This window comes from Pseudophryne corroboree, chromosome 2 (assembly GCF_028390025.1).
Source record: "Pseudophryne corroboree isolate aPseCor3 chromosome 2, aPseCor3.hap2, whole genome shotgun sequence".
In the NCBI taxonomy this organism is placed as follows: Eukaryota; Metazoa; Chordata; class Amphibia; order Anura; family Myobatrachidae; genus Pseudophryne; species Pseudophryne corroboree.
Window position 1 is genome coordinate 341,311,893 of NC_086445.1, and position 19,649 is coordinate 341,331,541.

At 48.5% G+C, this 19,649-nt stretch overlaps 1 protein-coding gene across 5 annotated transcripts in view; it reads right to left on the minus strand.

Moving 5' to 3' along the window:
• DZIP1 (DAZ interacting zinc finger protein 1) overlaps positions 1 to 19,649 on the minus strand; it is a 191,380-nt gene that overhangs the window by 25,093 nt on the left and 146,638 nt on the right. For all 5 annotated transcript variants that reach the window (XM_063953023.1, XM_063953026.1, XM_063953025.1 and 2 more), the window contains 2 exons: positions 10,751 to 10,913; positions 593 to 734 (listed from right to left, as the gene is read on the minus strand). In XM_063953023.1, the coding sequence (XP_063809093.1) occupies positions 593 to 734; positions 10,751 to 10,913 (305 nt within the window). The remainder of the gene's footprint in view (positions 1 to 592; positions 735 to 10,750; positions 10,914 to 19,649) is intronic.

The following is a 19,649-nucleotide window of genomic DNA, read 5'->3' on the forward strand; positions in this document are numbered from 1 at the left end:
AGGCACATGACAAGTTTATTTAGCCACGTCACACTCCCAGAAAAAGGATATGTGAGCAGGCAGGGTTATTGTGGAAGCACTGGTCCATCAGACATCTGCCAAAGCAGACGATTTGTCTAAAGCCAACACACTCCATCCGTAACTTCTTTATCATACAATCAATATTAAATTAGCAATTACAATACAGTGCAAAAGTATATAAACTAAAGTATATAAACTGATTAACCTACATTAGATTGGGATTCTGTTGAGTACATAAAAATGTAATAACCATATTTTGCCATTTATCAAGCCGTTAAGGGGGGATGTAGGTGATGTGTAAAGCAATAGAGATAGTGGAGAAGTGGGCCAGTGTGTAAATTGGGAATGGCAACCAATCAACTCCAACGCAGCATTTATAAGGTACATTCTATAAAATGATTGGTACCAGCTGATTAGTTGCTATGGGCGACCTTTCCAATGGTCCACTTCTCCACTCTTTTCACTGCTTGATACATCTCACCTTAGTCTTTTATAATGCAAGATCTTAGCACGAATTAGCAGTATTTAATCACGTAGTGCCGTAAACACAATTTAAGTACAGTTGCCTTACTTTGGCGTGGAGCCTGCCATAGGAATTGGATATCTTGGTTCACCTTGTACTTTTTCTTGTGAAGATTTTAATGTAGAGGTTCTGTGCGTTGTCTGTCTACGTAATGGGGCAGAGCTTGTACTTCCTAATGTGCAAGATTTACCTGTGGAAGACAAGTAAATAAAACCAAACATATAAGCTTGATCAAGAGTTCATAAAATAGGTTACTTTCAAAATCTCCTCGCTAATACAGGCAAAAAAAGGTGAGATTTACTTCCTATAAAGGATGCTATGTTCGGTATAGAGCTAACCTATGGAGCCTTTCCTTGGTGTGGCACGTTAGTGTGCACATTTTTTTGTACAGAAGAAGTTGAGTGCCATTGGGTTTTGCTTTTTAGTATATGGTTTTAGATGTACCTGACCTTAGAACAAAATATTGATACAGGATTGAGCAACAGCATTTCCTTCTTCCTCCATCTGGGAGAAACTGCCACAATGGCACTGGGTTAGGCATGAGTGTGGTATTACAGTGCTGGCGCTACCCGCTCAGCAAAGGGATGCAGTGCAGGGAGGCGCCAGGCAGGAGAGGCACTCTATCCCCTCTGCATCCCCGCTGAGTGAAGCACTTTGAAGACAGTCCCCAGTCCCTCAAATAGCACGTGAGTGCGTGCATTTGCTCTCCCAGTTAGGCTGAGAGCCGCAGAATGCAGAGCCGGGAAGCGCTGCTGCGCCCTTACAAGTTACATAGAACAAGTCTCCCCCTCTCCTTCCAGAGTTTACGGCTGCGGCACCAGGGGCAGAACTCCCAGAGTCAATGGAGTCAGCAGCCGCCGGGCTCCAGCCTTCATTGTCCCCCCCATCCAGTGTCTATCCACCTGGAGTCGCCGAACGGAGCGCTGATAATCATCAGCTGAGCACCTCCCCCGTGACCTGGACCAGGCGCTTCGGTCGTGGGATGCGGACGTCACATAACATAGGAGCGCGACCATGACAGAGGAACCGGGAGACAGCGCGGGCCTGCAGAGGAATGCTGCGCGTCTGTCACTGTGTGACAGGGAGATGGAAGAGCAGCGGCAGCGGGCAATGGCTGAAAAAAGTAGTGACAAATACAATATTTTCATAGTAAGTGCAAGTCCTTGGAGGGGAAGGGGGGATTGATGGATGGGGTGGCTCGGCTGCTGGGGCTGGCATGCATCTCATAGTCCTGGTCAATTTTGAAAAATAAAAAAACACACTTATATATCTCCAGTATGTTCTCCTCACATCTACGTAGATCTCCTTATTTATTTGTTTTATGTGTAATAGTGCCACCCAAAGTGTTTATTGCAACTACTGGAGCCTGAAATTCAGATGGAAAGTCATCATGGCCCAGGGAGGAGGGGGGGAGCGGGGGGAATGTCCGGGTGCATTCCATATTCCTGGTCACTCGTGGAAACTGTAAAGCCAAACTATGTTTTGTGATTTTACACACACACACATTATATACTGTATATATATATGTGTATATATATGTGTGTATATATATATATATCTCCTATATATTTGCCCAAGTCTGTGACTCTGTGCCCGTAACGCTGGGCGGAGTCACAGCGGTGGGCGGAGTCACAGAGCCCGCCCACCACATGTGCAGCAAGTCTCTGCTCCTGCTGCCTGTCCATGTCACACCCCTTCCCCTCCCCCCCCCCCCCAGCAAATCTGACTAACCAGCCACGGCGCGCCGAACAACAACAACTGCTGCCCTGGCATACACATTAGGAGGGACGGGTGGCGCAGGAGAAGGCTCTCATAGCCCTCCCTGCCCCGCATACACAGACCCGCCACCTCCTCCACACACATCCCGCTGTCAGGAGCCGAGTGCTGCAGTGATGTCATCTCCTGCAGCACTCTCCTCCGGTCACACAGCCGGCACACACACTCTGCAGTCTCCGGGGGCTGTCAGCATCTACAGGCAAGCTGGAAACACCCCCGGAGCGAGAGAGAAAAGACCCGCGAGGCCATGCCCCTTTTACTCTAGGCCACGCCCCCATTTCGCCGTGCGGGGGGGGCTGGGGGAGGAAATGTCATAGTACAGACTGCTCTCCCACACCTGGTGACGCCTCTGGATACTGAACTATTTCACAGCCTGCAGCAGCCACCCACAGCCCCAACGGTGAGTCCCTCCGGCCATCCTAGCCACTGTATCTATGTCTGGTCACCACTTTACACAACTCCACCCCCTCCACTACTTCCCCCCCCTTTCTTCATCAGCTTCCTCACTGGGGACCCTCCCTACCGCCCCGCGTCTCTGTATCCCCTCCCTACCGCCCCGCGTCTCTTTCCCCTACCTACGGCCCGCGTCTCTCTATCCCCTCCCAACCGCCCCGCGTCTCTTTCCCCTCCCTAGCGCCCCGCGTCTCTCTGTCCCCTCCCTACCGCCCGCGTCTCTCTGTCCCCTCCCTACCGCCCCGCGTCTCTCTGTCCCCTCCCTACCGCCCCGCGTCTCCCTGTCCCCTCCCTACCGGCCGCGTCTCTCTGTCCCCTCCCTACCGCCCCGCGTCTCTCTATCCCCTCCCAACCGCCCCGTGTCTCTCTGTACCCTCCCTACCGCCCGCGTCTCTCTGTCCCCTCCCTACCGCCCCGCGTCTCTGTCCCCTCCCTACCGCCCCGCGTCTCTGTATCCCCTCCCTACCACCCCGCGTCTCTCTGTCCCCTCCCTACCGCCCCGCGTCTCTGTATCCCCTCCCTACCGCCCCGCCTCTACCACCACGCGTCTCTCTGTCCCCTCCCTACTGCCACACATCTCTGTATCCACTCCCTACCGCCCCGCATCTCTCTGTCCCCTCCCTACCGCCCCGTGTTTCTCTGTCCCCTCCCTATCGCCCCACGTCTTTGTATCCACTCCCTACCACCCTGCGTCTCTCTATCCCCTCCCTACCGCCCCGCGTCTCTGTATCCCCTCCCTACCGCCCCGCCTCTACCACCACGCGTCTCTCTGTCCCCTCCCTACTGCCACACATCTCTGTATCCACTCCCTACCGCCCCGCATCTCTGTCCCCTCCCTACCGCCCCGTGTTTCTCTGTCCCCTCCCTATCGCCCCACGTCTTTGTATCCACTCCCTACCACCCTGCGTCTCTCTATCCCCTCCCTACCGCCCCGCGTCTCTCTTTCCCCTCCCTACCGCCCCGCGTCTCTTTCCCCTCCCTACCGCCCCGCGTCGCTGTATCCCCTCCCTAAGGCCCCATGTCTCTGTATCCCCTCCTCCCTACGCCTCTGTATCCCCACCTTACCGCCCCGCTTCTCTCTATCCCCTCCCTACCGCCCTGCGTTTCTCTATCCCCTCCCTACCACCCGCGTCTCTCTATCCCCTCCCTACCGCCCGGGTCTCTGTATCCCCTCCCTACCGCCCCGCGTCTCTGTATCTCCTCCCTACCTCCCCGCGTCTCTGTATCCCCTCCCTATCGCCCCGCGTCTCTCTATATTCTCCCTACCGCCCGCATCTCTGTATCCCCTCCCTACCGCCCTGCGTCTCTGTATCCCCTCCCTACCGCCCTGCGTCTCTGTATCCCCTCCCTACCGCCCTGCGTCTCTGTATCCCCTCCCTACCGCCCTGCGTCTCTGTATCCTCTCCCTACCCCTCTGCGTCCCATACACGGTCCATACCACCGGCTCCTTGATACCTCCCTGACAAACCCTCACCAGGAGGACAGGAGCCATAACCCCCTGCGGTGCCCCCCATAGTTAGCGGTATATTGGGGATGCTCCGCTGTGCCGCCTCCTCCCTATCCCTCACTCAGCAAGCGCAGGGCGCAAGCCCAGCACCGAGCACATGACCGTGCTGTCCATGCCCATTGGCCCTGGGAGCAGCACCAGCCTGCGCACCCTCCTCCTACTGCACCTGAGGGGGGCACGCACATAGCGCATGCAGAGGGGACTGGTGCACCTGCGGCCGCGTGGAGACATTGCGTGCGCAACATGTCCGCGTTGCTACACCTGAAGGATGGTACGGTGTAGAGAGAGGACACAACTGCCTCTGTTCCGCATTGTACCAGCACTCCTCTCTGTGTCTAATGACACCGTATACCTCTTCATGCGGGTATGTCTATATCACATACATCCTTATCCGTGTCCTATATATTGTTACACATACAATCATATAGTTATAGGTCCTGCACCCACCCCCCACCTGCATCCACCTCCCCCTCCACCCGCAGCATCTACGTACTCCCTGCCTCATCCCCCCCCCCCCCCCCCCGCACCCGCTACATTCTGTACATCGTGCCCTGCAGGCACCGTTAACGCCGTCGCAAGGGCCTACACCCCCTTCACCATCTCAAGCCCTTTCGTCGTGCAATATTTGACCACTGACAAACCTAGGAATGCAGGTAATACTCATACAAATATTGAACCCCAGCAAGGCGTGCAGGGGTTAAGGGGGCGTAGCCCCTTTCGACGGTGTGAAGAGCGCCCGTAGGGCGCGATGAATCGCCTAGTATATACATATATATATATATATATACATACACACACACACACATTTCCAGATAGAGGGACAGCACTCAAAGGTTACTTTTCAAATTCATATAGTATTCATAAAACAACTGTACATCATCAACATTTCGGTGACTTGAGTAACATTTTTGTTACATTCTGTATCCTGATGACGGTGCAACGATGATGATGTACAGTTGATTTATGAATAATATATGAATTTGAAAAGTAACCTGTTAGTGCCGTCCTTCTATCTGGAATTATTGTCTCCTGGCATCCCCGTGATTGGACTGGACACCAAGATATCTGGCTGCATTTATTGAGTGCCAACGGTTTTGGAGATTTTATATATATATATATATATATATACACACATATATACATACACACACATCTATCTTTCTATCTATCAATATGACCAACCCACTCTATGACCAACAGATCTATGGAGGTCATTCCGAGTTGATCGGCCCCGCATGTCAGTCTGCCCCCGCCCGCACAAGTAGAAAAGCATCGCACAGCGGCAATGCTTTTGTACTTGAAGAGTAACTCCCAGCCAGCGCAGCTCCTGCGGCTGGCCGGGAGTTACTCGTCGCTGCCATGGGTCGCAGCGGTTGTGTGTGACGTCACGCAGCCGCTGCGGCCCGCCCCCTGCATGGTCCGGCCATGCCGACAGCTGTTTCAATGCATACAGGTTTTCTTCAGGGGCAGCCCCTGAAGAAAACCTGTATGCGTTGAAACAGCAGTCTGGCCACAGTTGTTGGATGTATCACTAATGGATTTGTATTGAAGAATAAATCCTCTTCTGCTTTCAACTGAATCGAGAGTGCTTGTTTTTGCATTGTTTCTCTATGGGAAAGTGAGTGATATTACATACATATATATATATATATATGTCTATCATACAAACATTATTACACCGTCTTTACACTTTCTTGCTCTTTAAATACATATTACGACAGTCATATAATTAAATAGCAAGACAGTGTAATACTGTCTTTATGATAGATTAGGTACACCTCCAGAGCTACCAAAATAAATGAAGTGCCATTGTATCTGCCTTCTACATACATTCCTCCCACAATCCAAAAATATACTGGTAAACAAAAAAAACATCCCTAGTTTGTAAACGAGTGCATGTACATGTGTTTAGGGCTTACTAGACGGGCCAAGTGGTTTTTTATCTGCTATGATTTCTGTGTTTCTATGATATGTTGGTGGATGGAGAAAAAAAAATTGGGAATGATAATGTATCAAACTGGTTAAAAAGATTGTGTGTACTCTCTGAGGTAGGGGATATGAAAATATGGTATGTGTGTCAGACTATAAACGCATTGATAAAAATACAACCAATAACTGTTACTGCATTCAACTTAAATTATGTCAGGTTTTAATTTATTTTACAAGTCCAAGGGGTATATTCAATTAAAGTCGGATCCATTCCGACATGTACTTGTCGGAATGGATCCGACAACCCCTATTCAATCTCATCTCAACTCGACTTTTTCAAGTTGAATTGAGATGAGGGACGCAGTGGAGGAGAGGGGGGGGCGAGCTGCAGGGAGACCAGCGGGGACAGCCGGCGGACATACAGGGGAGATCAGCGCTACAGTAGCACTATAGATGGATGTCACACAGCCGCCCGACCTCACGGCAGTGTCCACCCGGCTACAGCAAGCGTGCTGGAGCCGGGTGGAAGCTGCCGTGAGCGGTGCGGCTGTGTGACACCCTGCTGCAGCACTACTGTAGCGCTGATCTCCCCTGTATGGTCGCCGGCTGTCCCCCCGTCTCCCTGCGGCTCTCCCCCCTCTCCTCCTCTGGGTCCGCATCTCAGTGCGACATCATTTGATAGGTCGAATAACGTTTCGACCTTAAAGTCGAAAACTGCCGTCTTTTCATCAGACGGCAGTTTTCGACTTCAATTGAATATACCCCCAAGAGTCATCACGGGGAAACACCAACATTTATCTTGCCTCCGGGCAACTGAGATGAACTTACGCCACTGCGCGGTACTGCCAGCTATCAAGCAGGGAGGGGTTGAGCCCAGAGCCAGTTAATTCCCAGGTGGGTACTGTTGCTTTAAAGCCACTCCCCTTTCTTTGAGGGGGCGGGGTGTAGCAGGCCGCGATCGTGTGGGGTTGCACCACAGCCAAAGGTGAAAGACTCACCACTGTTACTCCCCTGCTCCCCGGCCTGAGTCCTCTCCTCCTATGGGTGTGTGTCACTGACACTGGGCTATGAGAGTCTCATACCCAGGAAGAACAGCAGCCTGAGCGAGCAAGACACCTGCAGCCAGCCAGTGAGGAGCAGCTCAGAGTGAAGACAAGAGAAGTAGAGAGCAGTAAGTAACAAGAGAATGGGGGACGGGGGGTTGATTCTGTGCTATTTGTTGGAGGATGAGGACTGTACTACATATTTGAGTACTGAGGCTGTAATATAATTTGTATACGGTCACATATTAGATAATGTATTGTAGTATGGGGGCTTCAGGGTCGGATTATAGGCGTGTGAAAGGGGTGGTTGTTGTCCAGGGGCCCCCACACATTGAGTGCCCCCAGACTGCATCAAACATTGCCCCAACTGGTGCGCTCTGCACATGCCGCTGTGTCGACCGATTGCAGGAAGCCGCAGGGGCAGCTAAGGTATAATGGCTCCGTATCGTCTGGCACAGGTGGTTGCAGGGAGAGCAGTCACTTATACATGTTGGGGAGCATCAGGAGAGCACAGTCTCTGTGCTGCCCAGCGTCCACTCCTCACTCTGTATGCAGGAAGTGGAGGAGTTTCGTTTAATAACTCCGGTGGCATCGCTTCTAGACGGCGGCTTCTGTCCCAGTACTGGTCTCATGGTGATTTTTCAGGTACATGGCTGCTGCCATCTTCTAATAGCGACAGCTCAGCACCCTCCCTGCCTGCCTCTGACACCACACTCTTACAATTTCTGTGGTGCGCGCCGTAGGCGCGCATTATCCCTTTATGTAGAAATGGGAGAGAAGGTGCAAATTTATAGTTTGCAGGGAGGCGCCGAACACCCCAACACCGGCCCTGTGTGGTATGTTAGGTAGATTAGACTTGGTCAACAGTGTCTAGGTTGACCACTACTGGTTGACAGTAAGTAGGTCAACGTGGTTTCTAGGTCGACAGGGACTCTAGGCCAACATGTACTAGGTCGACATGAGAAAAGGTCGACATAAGTTTTTTTGGTATCGTTTTCTCCGTACGGTGACTGGGAACCCCAATTAGTGCACCGTGTCCGCTCGCATGCTTCGGGCAAGGTGCCTCGCTCCGCTACCGCTGCGCTCGGTTACCATTTCCAACTATAGTCCACGTAGATCGTAAAGTATGAAAAAGTTAAAAAAATAAAAAAAAATTTTAAAACTCATATTGACCTTTTGTCATGTCGACCTAGAGTCCCTGTCGACCTATTTACCATGTCAACCTACTTACTGTCGACCAATAGTGGTCGACCTAGACAGTGTCGACCTATTTACTGTCAACCTGAAGACTGGATTCCGTTAGGCATGCAGGGACTTACACTTAATAGGTTAAATTTAATAGGCTAAAAGTACAGATGTATCCTCATACATCCAGCCTCAATATGCTATGCAGCGTGAGATGCCTGGCATAACTGAGCCGCCATGTCCCATGCAACTCTGCTAATGTTGGGCGTCTTTTGCAAAAATGCGTCTTAGTAGCAACACAATGCGACTAGGACACACGAGGAGACAGCTGATTAATTTGATATGCAATACTTGTATATTGTGTGTGACTGAGTCTGTATAGGGTGCGGGTCAGAACTTGTATTGGGAAAAAAGCTGTGTCTGCTACATTGTGTCACTTCTTATGCAGATTCAGAGACTCAGTCACACACAGATACACAAGAGTCCTATATCAAATGAATCAGCACAATCTCCTAGTGTATACTAGTCGCATTGCGTTACGCCTAAGGGGAGTATTCAATCTGGCGCAATATTTTTTCTCCTGAAAAAAAAAAAGGGGGGGCTTTTGGTTATTATCAGGCTATTTAATTAAAGCCCGTTTTTTTCAGGAGAAAAATGTCTCATTTTTGTGCGATAACACATAGGATCCGGGATAAGTAACTGGACCCATGTGTTATCGTGGCTCTGAGGACTGCTTATCGGGGATTATGCTGAAACATAATCCCCGATAAACCTCTGGCAAATCAATTAGCTGCAGTAGATTATCGCAACTAATTGAATACCCCCTAAAATGCATTTCGGTAAAAATAAAAGCAAATAAAGATGTCTGAAGCTAGAAAATGCTTACGCAACCTGGCGTGCCAAGATGAGCTGTTTGGTGTGACTGCAGCAAATATATATGACATGTATACTTCACCTAGACTCTAAACCACTGTATCCCAATTACCGTATATACTCGAGTATAAGCCGACTTTTTCAGCACTTTTTTTTGTGCTGAAAAAGCCACCTCGGCTTATACTCGAGTCAGTGACAGGCAGAGGCAGAGCAGTGTGAAGGAGGGACACGAAGCGCACAGCGCGCGGCTCTCCTGTGTCCCTCCTGCATCTCCGGCGGCAGCAGCGGCGGTTCTATTACAGGAAGTACCCGTTCGTGACCTCTGATCACGAACCGGCACTTCCTTTAATAGACCTGCCGCGGCCGCCGAAGATGCAGGAGGGACACAGGAGAGGCGCGTGCTGTGCGCTTCGTGTCCCTCCAGAAGACAGCGCGGGATCGACGGAGGGGTAAGTAACAACACTGTGGGGCATACCTGGCACTTGGGGAGGGAGCATATCTGGCAGCATGAGGGGGTATATGTGGCAGCATGAGGGGACGTATCTGGCAGCATGAGGGGACATATCTGGCAGCATGAGGGGGCATATGTGGCATCATGAGGGGACATATCTGGCAGCATGAGGGGGCATATCTGGCAGCATGAGGGGGCATATCTGGCAGCATGAGGGGGCATATGTGGCATCATGAGGGGGCATATGTGGCATCATGAGGGGGCATATGTGGCAGCATGAGGGGACGTATCTGGCAGCATGAGGGGGCGTATCTGGCAGCATGAGGGGGCATATCTGGCAGCATGAGGGGGCATATGTGGCAGCATGAGGGGCATATGTGGCAGCATGAGGGTCATATGTGGCAGCATGAGGGTCATATGTGGCAGCATGAGGGACATATGTGGCAGCATGAGGGCATATCTGGCACATCTGGCAGTGTGGGGGCATATCTGGCAGTGTGGGGGCATATCTGGCAGTGTGGGGGCATATCTGGCAGTGTGGGGGCATATCTGGCAGTATGAGGGCATATCTGGCAGTATGAGGGCATATCTGGCACTGAGGGCTGTGTACGGCTAGAGCTGCATTTCCCACCCTAGGCTTATACTCAAGTCAATAAGTTTTCCCAGGTTTTTGTGGTAGAATTAGGTGCCTCGGCTTATATTCGGGTCGACTTATACTCGAGTATATACGGTACTATTGGAAATTCAAAATACATTTTTGCCCCATTTTGTAATCAAAATATTAATAATAGTTATAAGTAAACCCTAATTAAAAGGCAACACATAATAATAAATTCACAAATGAACCATTTAAATTTAAGAACCTCAAGGGTAAACAGACACAATGATAAAATAAACCGTTTATCCTATGATTAATAAATACACTAGAATCCAAGATACTAGGTAAAATAAAAGTGACATTACAGGTAATGTCACTTAGTACATCTTACCCGCATCAGCAGCTGTGCGTTCCTCTACCTTCAGATTCACTTGTCTTAAAAGATTTTCCCTGGTTTTCCGAAACTCTGGCATGCATTTCTCCTTCTCTTTCCTGTCAGATTCCAATGCAGCCATAGCTCTATTGAAGTGATCAGTGGCGATTCCACGCATACCCTGGCAAATTACAGTATCGTTTATTGTCATATTCAATTAGGAGCGAATATTCAGTTGTTACATTCCGTGATAATGTTCAGCACATTTTACTTGTTTTTTTTTTTTTTTTTTGCGTCATGCACTGAAGTTCTTGTGCAATTCAACTGTAAAGCACGTATTGCGTGTTACACTATGGGGGTCATTCCGAGTTGATCGCTCGCTGCCGATTTTTGCAACGGAGCGATTAATGCGAAAATGCACATGCGCATGGTACGCAGTGCGCATGCGCTAAGTATTTTAGCTCAAAACTTAGTAGATTTACTCACGGCAGAACGAAGAATTTTCATCGTTGTAGTGATCGGAGTGTGATTGACAGGAAGTGGGTGTTTCTGGGCGGAAACTGACCGTTTCCTGGGAGTGAGCGGGAAAACGCAGGCGTGCCAGGATAAAACGCGGGAGTGTCTGGAGAAACGGGGGAGTGGCTATCCGAACGCAGGGCGTGTTTGTGACGTCAAACCAGGGACGAAAACGGCCTGAGCTGATCGCAGTGTAGGAGTAAGTCTCGAGCTACTCAGAAACTGCTAAGAATTTTCTATTCGCAATTCTGCTAATCTTTCGTTCGCAATTCTGCTAAGCGAAGATACACTCCCAGAGGGCGGAGGCCTAGCGTGTGCAATGCTGCTAAAATCAGCTAGCGAGTGAACAACTTGGAATCACCCCCTATGTCCTATGTGTGCTACTGTACGTGGGCAGGGTTACAGGTCAAGAGCTTATTAGTACTGAACATTTTAAAGCATAATCATTGTGATGTGCATAATAAAACAAACTGCATGCTAAAGACAAATGGTTTGGAACTTGCGCTATACAGAGCATAAATTTGTCTTTAATCCCACTAGGACAGAGGAGTGTGTGTGATCCTCATCAGGGAAATGATTACACCTGTGTTCTTTTCTCTTTGAAAAGGAACTTACATTATGTTCCCTTCATGAGTGCACGTAAAAGGTATCTTTTTCACACCGTCCTCTCTTCTATACTTGGGAATACAGCCAACAGTATCATAAAAAATACAACTCACATCAAATTTCTGTCACACATACACGTAACGGTATCTTTAGAGTCCTCTGGTCACAGTAACATGGATATCCTTCAGGTATTCCAAAAAGAATTTTATTTAACAGTTCCACATAAAATCACAAACAGGGCTGCGGCTGGTAGTAATGTCAGTGAACCTCGGAGTGTCCTAGATGGAAAACGGACTCACACATACGTCCCGGCTGCAGATACGGTTCGGAAGTGTGGATGGTGAAACAAGTCCAAACGCCGCCTTGGTATTTCTCTGAGACAGAGGTGACCCCTCACCGACGGCTTCAACGTGTTTCATTACAGGTAGAGCCCCTTTTACACATTACTCCAGGCAGAGCCCCCCCTATTACACACTACTCCAGGCAAAGCCCCCTTTTACACACTACTCCAGGCAGAGCCCCCTTTTACACATTACGCCATGCAGAGTCCCCCTTTACATATTACTCCAGGCAAAGCCCTGTTACACAATATGCAATGGGAGGATGGGGGGTGGTGGTTTAATTTGTCCGGGGCAGCAGCTTCCACCTGCTTCCTCCCACCCAAACACTGCAGCACTTCAGCTGCTGCAGACACAGAAGGGGAGGCTGGGAGGGTGGACCATACTGAGGGAAGGGAAGCCGCAGCTTCCCTGGCTACCTATGGGAGAAATAGCAGGGCACTGCAGCTAACTAGTGGTGTTTGGAGAATGGAGAACACTGCATTCCAGCATAAAAACCTCATACCATCTGTGAAACACGGTGGTGGTATCATGGTTTGGGCTTCTTTTGCTGCCTCTGGCTACGGACAACTTGCCATCTGAATTATACCAGAATATTCTAAAGGAGAATGAAGTGAGCAGTTCATGGGAGGGGGTTCACTACGGCTGGCTGGCCGGCGGTCGGGCTCCCGGCGACCAGCATCCCGGCGCCGGGAGCCCGACCGCCGGCTTACCGACAGCTTGGCGAGCGCAAATGAGCCCCTTGCGGGCTCGCTGCGCTCGCCACGCTACGGGCACGGTGGCGCGCTACGCGCGCCACACTATTTTATTCTCCCTCTATGGGGGTCGTGGACCCCCACGAGGGAAAATACGTGTCGGTATGCCGGCTGTCGGGCTCCCGGCGCCGGTATACTGAGCGCCGGGAGCCCGACCGCCGGCAAACAGAAGACCACCCCATGGGAGGAAACCCACCAACATAACAGATAAAGCTGTTTTGTACGGAGCCCTTGTTCAGGACTAATCAACAATTACCAGAAATGTTTACATGCAGTTTGCAAATAGGTATCTGAACCTCCCTGCTACAAAGCTGCTAAAGGGGCACTGCTGGGGTGCACCCTTCTACCAAAGGAATGTGTAAATCTTAGTGTAGCAGTGATCCCGAGGCGTTATGTGTTTCAAAGTTAATTTATTGCCAAAAAAACCTGCACACTGGGCGGTATTCAATTCTTTCCGCCCCTTCCACACCCGTACTGTGCCAGTATGCTGGCCGCTGGAAGCCCGGCCGCGGCATACCATACTGTCAGGCTCCGGAGCCTTACTTCCGGCAGGTTACCATCCCGCTGGTTGGCGTGGCTGCAGCGGCAGGGAGCTGCTGGCAGCGGGTCCTTCTGGACGGATGTGCGGCTGCCAAGGGCCGAGGGTCTGGAGAGCCGGGCTCTGCGGCGGGGATCGCTGCGGTAAGGTCCTCTAGTGGTGACACAGTATAGTGTGTCAGAGACAGAAGCTGTGTGCTAACAGCTAAGTATGTCTCCTGTGCTGGGGGCAGCCATGTTGAAGACCAGAGTATTACCAATGAAGTTCCGAATCTGTGTCCAGCCAATCCCGCATGTTCTCCCCTTACAAAAGGTGTCTGGCTCAGAGGGAGAGTGCCAGTGCTTCATGTTACCTCCTTGTGAAAGGTTCTCCAGCTCTGTGCTCCCAGGTTACTTCTGGTTCCATGGTCCTGGTTGCTCTCATCCATCGGTTACCTAAACGCTGCTGCAGTCCTGCTGTCTAAGTCCGTTGCCACTCGTGGAAGCGCTCACGGGGTCCCAGGTCGTAGAGGAGCTCCAGGTGCTAACGGCGGTTTCCGCAGACGTCTTCATTTCTTCAAAGTCCAAGTTCTTCAGCCTCGTCTTTCAATCACAAACCACAGTCCTCATTTCTTCAAAGTCCAAGTTCTTCAGCCTCGTCTTTCAATCACAAACCACAGTCCTCATTTCTTCAAAGTCCAAGTTCTTCAGCCTCGTCTTTCAATCACAAACCACAGTCCTCATTTCTTCAAAGTCCAAGTTCTTCAGCCTCGTCTTTTAATCACAGTCTCCAGTTCTTCTTTACCGGAGTTCTTCAGCTTCACTCTTCAAGTCATTTAACCATAGACTCTAATTCTTCCAGTTTCTTCTATTTCTCCAATATTCGTGTACAGCCTGATTATTCATTAAAACTACAGTTATCTTCCTACGAAGTCCTCCTTTCCTTTACGCCCTCCGCCCAACGTTAACACTTAGTTAGGCTTCCACCCCATGAGGAGGAATTACATTCAGCCACCTTGTTTACTCTCCTCACAGGTAGCAGCTGTCCCTTCAGCCAAAACCCGGTTGTCGGAACCCCAACTTACGCCGAGCGTGACACATACTACACCCATGTTAAATCTGTGGTAGTTTTAGGGCAAATTTCACCAGAAATATAGAAAATTCTGAAGGGTACACAAACTTTCAAGCACCACTATAAATCTAAATATACTGTACAGCATTTATATTCCAACTGATTCAAACAGTTCAATTTAGAACATTATTAATGGGACATATCTCTGGATACAATCCTAATGCAAGGTTAAGTTGACTGTACGGAGGCTTACTTGTTTTTTCCCCAGGACCATATATTACAAATAACCATGTTTACCTGCAGCGTGTGGTCCTAAGGAAAGGGCAATTAATGACACCATAAGGGCTGAGGTCACGAGGTCTGAAGGCATGGAACTAACTGCATTGAGTGGCGCAGTTATCAAACAGATGACCAGGTGAATACAGGTTATAAGCAGTGAGTGGGGTATTCAAAATGTAGAGGATTTAAGACAGGTAATCTATGATATGAGAGTTGTTTATTTATGTTGTTCATTAAATTTAATGTAATCGTATTTCACTACTGTGCGTCCCCTTTTTTTTTATACAAGTTGAGTATCCCTTATCCAAAATTCAAAATCACACGTTTGGTTCCCCTACTGAGATAATGACACATATACATATATATTATGGGGTATATTCAATTGAAGTCGGATCCATTTCGACATTCATTTGTCGGAATGGATTCGACCTGGGCTATTCAATGCATTATCAATTCGACTTTAAAAAAAGTCGAATTGAGATGCAGAAGCTTAGAGCCACGGGCAGACGGGGGAGAGCCGCTGCTCTAGCGCTGCTTCCCCCCCCCCCCCCCGTCAGCGGCGGCCAGGGAGAGGTAACTGCAGCGGCCGGGGGTACCTGTTGGGCGGCTGCTGTCAGCAGCGGCGGGGGACACATCAGCGGCGGCCGGGGGGCCTGTCAGCGGCGGCCGGGGTGCGTGCGCTACCGGGAGCCTGGCCGGGGGCGCCCATCAGAGGTAGTGCTCTGCAGCCTGCCGTCCCGCTCCCCCGTCACATGTCTCCACGTCCCTCCGCTTCCCGACCCCGCATCACAGCCGCCGCTCACGACAGCGTCCACCCGGATCCAGCAAGCGATGTCTCGCTTGCTGGAGCCGGGTGGATGCTGCTGTGAGCGGTGGCTGTGACATCTTCCAGCACTGCTCTTCCCCCTCTCCTCCACTAAGGTCCCTCATCAAAGTCCGACATTTTTTTATGTCGGACTGAGATGGTCGTAAACGGGGCCAAATCCTGATGAATTTGGCCCCGTTTCCCTCAAATGTATGTGAATCGGCAGCTATACCGCTGATTCACGTACTATTCGACAAGTCGAATTCCCCGACTTGTCGAATAAAAATAACTGGGATTGAATAGGTCGAAACACGATTCGACCTTAAAAAGTCGAAAAGTGCCGTCTTTTCGACAGACGGCAGCTTTCGACCCTAATTGAATATACCCCTTAATATATATATACTATATCTATATATACACATAGTATATAATACATATGTCCTGTATAAATCTTATGCAGATACTGTTGTTACATTGAGGAATGGAGAATTGAGTGATGCTGCGTGAAAGATTATTCTACTAACATGCATATTGGATTAACTCTGCACATGGTAATTATCTGTGCTAATATATAATATGGAGAACACACACACACCATAAAATGTTATAATGTTGGCAGCTATAATGACAGAGGCCACAGAGATAGCCAATGGAGGAGTAGGGATGCAGCAGCAATGACAGTTGAACTCACTGGGTCCAGCAGCAGAACTGAGATTATTTTAGTCGGTGCCCCAAATTACCCCGTTCTTAGTGTAATTACTCCTCACCACTAACATGTAATTTCCCGCTGATTTCCCACATGTATCACCATGTAATATCAGTGGGAAGATGCTGCTGATGTAAAGCACAGCCATCACCAACTGCCATCACCAACTGACGCCCGCATGCCACATTTGAATTCTCCATGGCATAAAACCCCAGTGCACAGCAATATCACTGGCATTTCTTGAGTTGAAGCTGTTGCTGACACAGGAGCAGGAGCCTTCCAAGAGAGATCACATTTGCTCACTGGTATCTGCTGCCAACAATTCACCAGTGACCGGATCTCAGCGCACAATCACATCTCTGTTTTTTCTAAAAAAAATTTTATAGCTACTGTCACCAGCTACAATGAGTCGAAGGGAGTTAGCCCAGCTGTTTGGAAATGGTGGAACAAACCACAACATCAATGAGACATGACTGAGGTCAGGACGCTGCAAACCATCCAATGGTGGACTGAGAGGAACAGCTAGACCATCATCTGGAAGAGGAGGAGCTGGTCCATCATCAGGAAGAACGGCACCATCATCGGGTAGAGAAAGTGCTGGACCATCACCAGAAAGAGGAAGAGCTGGACCATCATCAGAAAGAGGAAGAAATGAGCCAGTGCCAGTGAAACTAGTCAGCTGCACTAATGACAGCACTCCTCCTGAGGCTGGAGAACATCCTACAGGCCCCTATTTTGCCCAGTGTGCCCACCTACAGCAGACGCACTGTTGCAGAAGGAGAGGACGTAGAGTACTGTACCATCTGCAAGTCTGATATTAAAGTTGGAATGGAAATGGCTGCATCATCCTGCCACCATACCTTCCATGTCCCTTGCCTGACACAATGGCTACAGATGAACAGTGTTTGCTACGACCTGGACATTTTTCCCATCTTATCGGAAGGACACCAAACAGAAACAAAGGACCTGTGTGTGTGTGTGTGTGTGTGTGTGTGTGTGTGTGTGTGTGTGTGTGTGTGTGTGTGTGTATATATATCTATATATATGATCCAGTTTCAAACATAGATTGTTGTCTGAACAATTAATGAGGACACAAATTGATACATGTTTGGTACACTTACAGAACATACAGTATAATATTACATTTACTGCTTTCTCCCTTCTTTGAGGCACCAGCATCAGAACTGGCAGCCGGCACTTTTTGTGCAGGCCCTTTGTGGGGCTACACAAAGAGCCGGATTCGTGTTTGTAAGTAAAGCAAAAAAGCAAGCAACTGGACTAAACCATGTTGCATTGCAGATGTAATATGTACAGACAGAGTTAGATTTGGGTGGGGTGTATGCAAACTGAAATCTAAATAGCAGTGTAAAAATAAAACTGTCTAACATTTGTGGGTTACATGCAAAAGCAGCTAGTATTTACCCTGCACAAAAAAATATAACCCTCTAAAACTAAATAGAAATGAAAGCTGGGGATTTGGGCTACTGGCGACCCCCCCCTACCCCCCCAAAAAAAAATTAGGCAGCCACCTCATGGGTGTGTTGGAAGAGCTGCTAATAACTTTTTAAAATGTTACAAGTTACATCCATTTTATAACTTAAGTAAAAATTTCAAATAGTTAGAATTCTGTAGCTTTCTATGTAAGGGCAGACAGCTCAATGAATAGTGTCTGACTGCAATGTCACAGGCAGTGGGGTGGAGGAAGGAGACGGGCGGTCAGGAGATGCTGGGCTTCAAAAAAAGGGGGTAAGCTACAAGTGAAAGTAATTAGAACAGATAATTGACAACTGCTGCCAACAGCACCCCTACCCTGCAGCGCTATGTGCAGTGGCACACTCCGCACACACCTAGTTATGGCCCTGGTGGGAAGCGTGTGAAATGGTAATTGCTCTTATCAAGTTTCAGGCACGTGGGTCATTTCTGAATTGGAAGCTGTTAAAATACCACCAGTCGGGATCCTGACGATCACAATACCGATGTCGGAATCCTGACAGGTGGTGAAATGCCACTGCCGGAATACCGGCGACACAGGCTATTCTCCCTCTGTGCCCACAGCGTGGCAAGCACAGCGAGAGCCTGCAAGGGGCTTTCTAGTTCTCGCTCCCGCTGCCGGCATTCTGGCGGACGTGATCCTGCTATTGGGATCATGATAAACAGCATCCTGTTTGCTGGGGAAATGTATGTATTTCCTACTGAACATATACCACTTTCAACACCACTGTTAACTGCAGCCTGGGGACGTAAGCGGAGTACACACTAAACAACATACTGGACGATATATCGTTTCAAAGCATATTGGAACAATACATTGGAAGCATATCAAAACAATACATTGTCCACATCGCATAGCTTGTACTCGCGATTGTACGTTCACGGCCTCCATCTATCTGTAGGGTCACCCGGTCTGATGGTCTGCACATCAGATGGAACCACCCCGCAGGCAACGGCAAAGACTACAGTTAAATTGCAGTATGTACCGATATAACGCATCAATGTACGATATATTGTGCGATTTGATATAGCAGTACACCGTATCTGCCCGTTGTTCGGACACAGAATTGTTTAGAGTGTACCTAACTTTAAAAGCTTGCTGACTTCCCTTGTGTTTTGTCTCATGCATTGATTTTCACAATCTCAGTTGTTAGTTTTATCTTTATTGTTGCCATTTGTGATTATGACATGTAAACCTTTTTATCTTTTTTCTGTTGTGCAGTGGCTCATGCTGACTTTGTATGTTTACCTTCACTATTGGATATTCTATTTTGTTCATATTCCTACACAAAACTTAAAAAACATTTAATGCTGAAAACTATTGCTATGTAACAAAACTAGGTGAACTGAGACAATAATTAGTAAACTAATTAGCTGTTTCAGAAAGCAAAACAAAAAACACAACCAACCTTTTGTAAATGAACACAAAACACAAACCCATGATACAGAAATCATGCAGCTAACTTTACTTGAATGAAAAAACAGTAAAGATGTAAATTGCATGGTACTGTATATTATAATTTGGTATATATATATATAAACAAATTGCCCATAAAAATCCCATTCTTTTATGTTTTGAGAGGAAAGTGACTTGTGGGAATAAACCACTTTCTTCAAGTGCTTTATTTTCAATATTATAAATGTACAATGCATCCGGAAATTATTCACAGCACTTCACTTTTTCCACATTTTGTTATATTACAGCCTTATTCCAAAATGGAATAAATTAATTTTCCCTCAAAATTCTACACACAATACCCCACAATGACAATGTGAAAAAAAGTGTTTTAGAGATTTTTGCAAATTTATTTAAAAAAAAAAGAAATCACATGT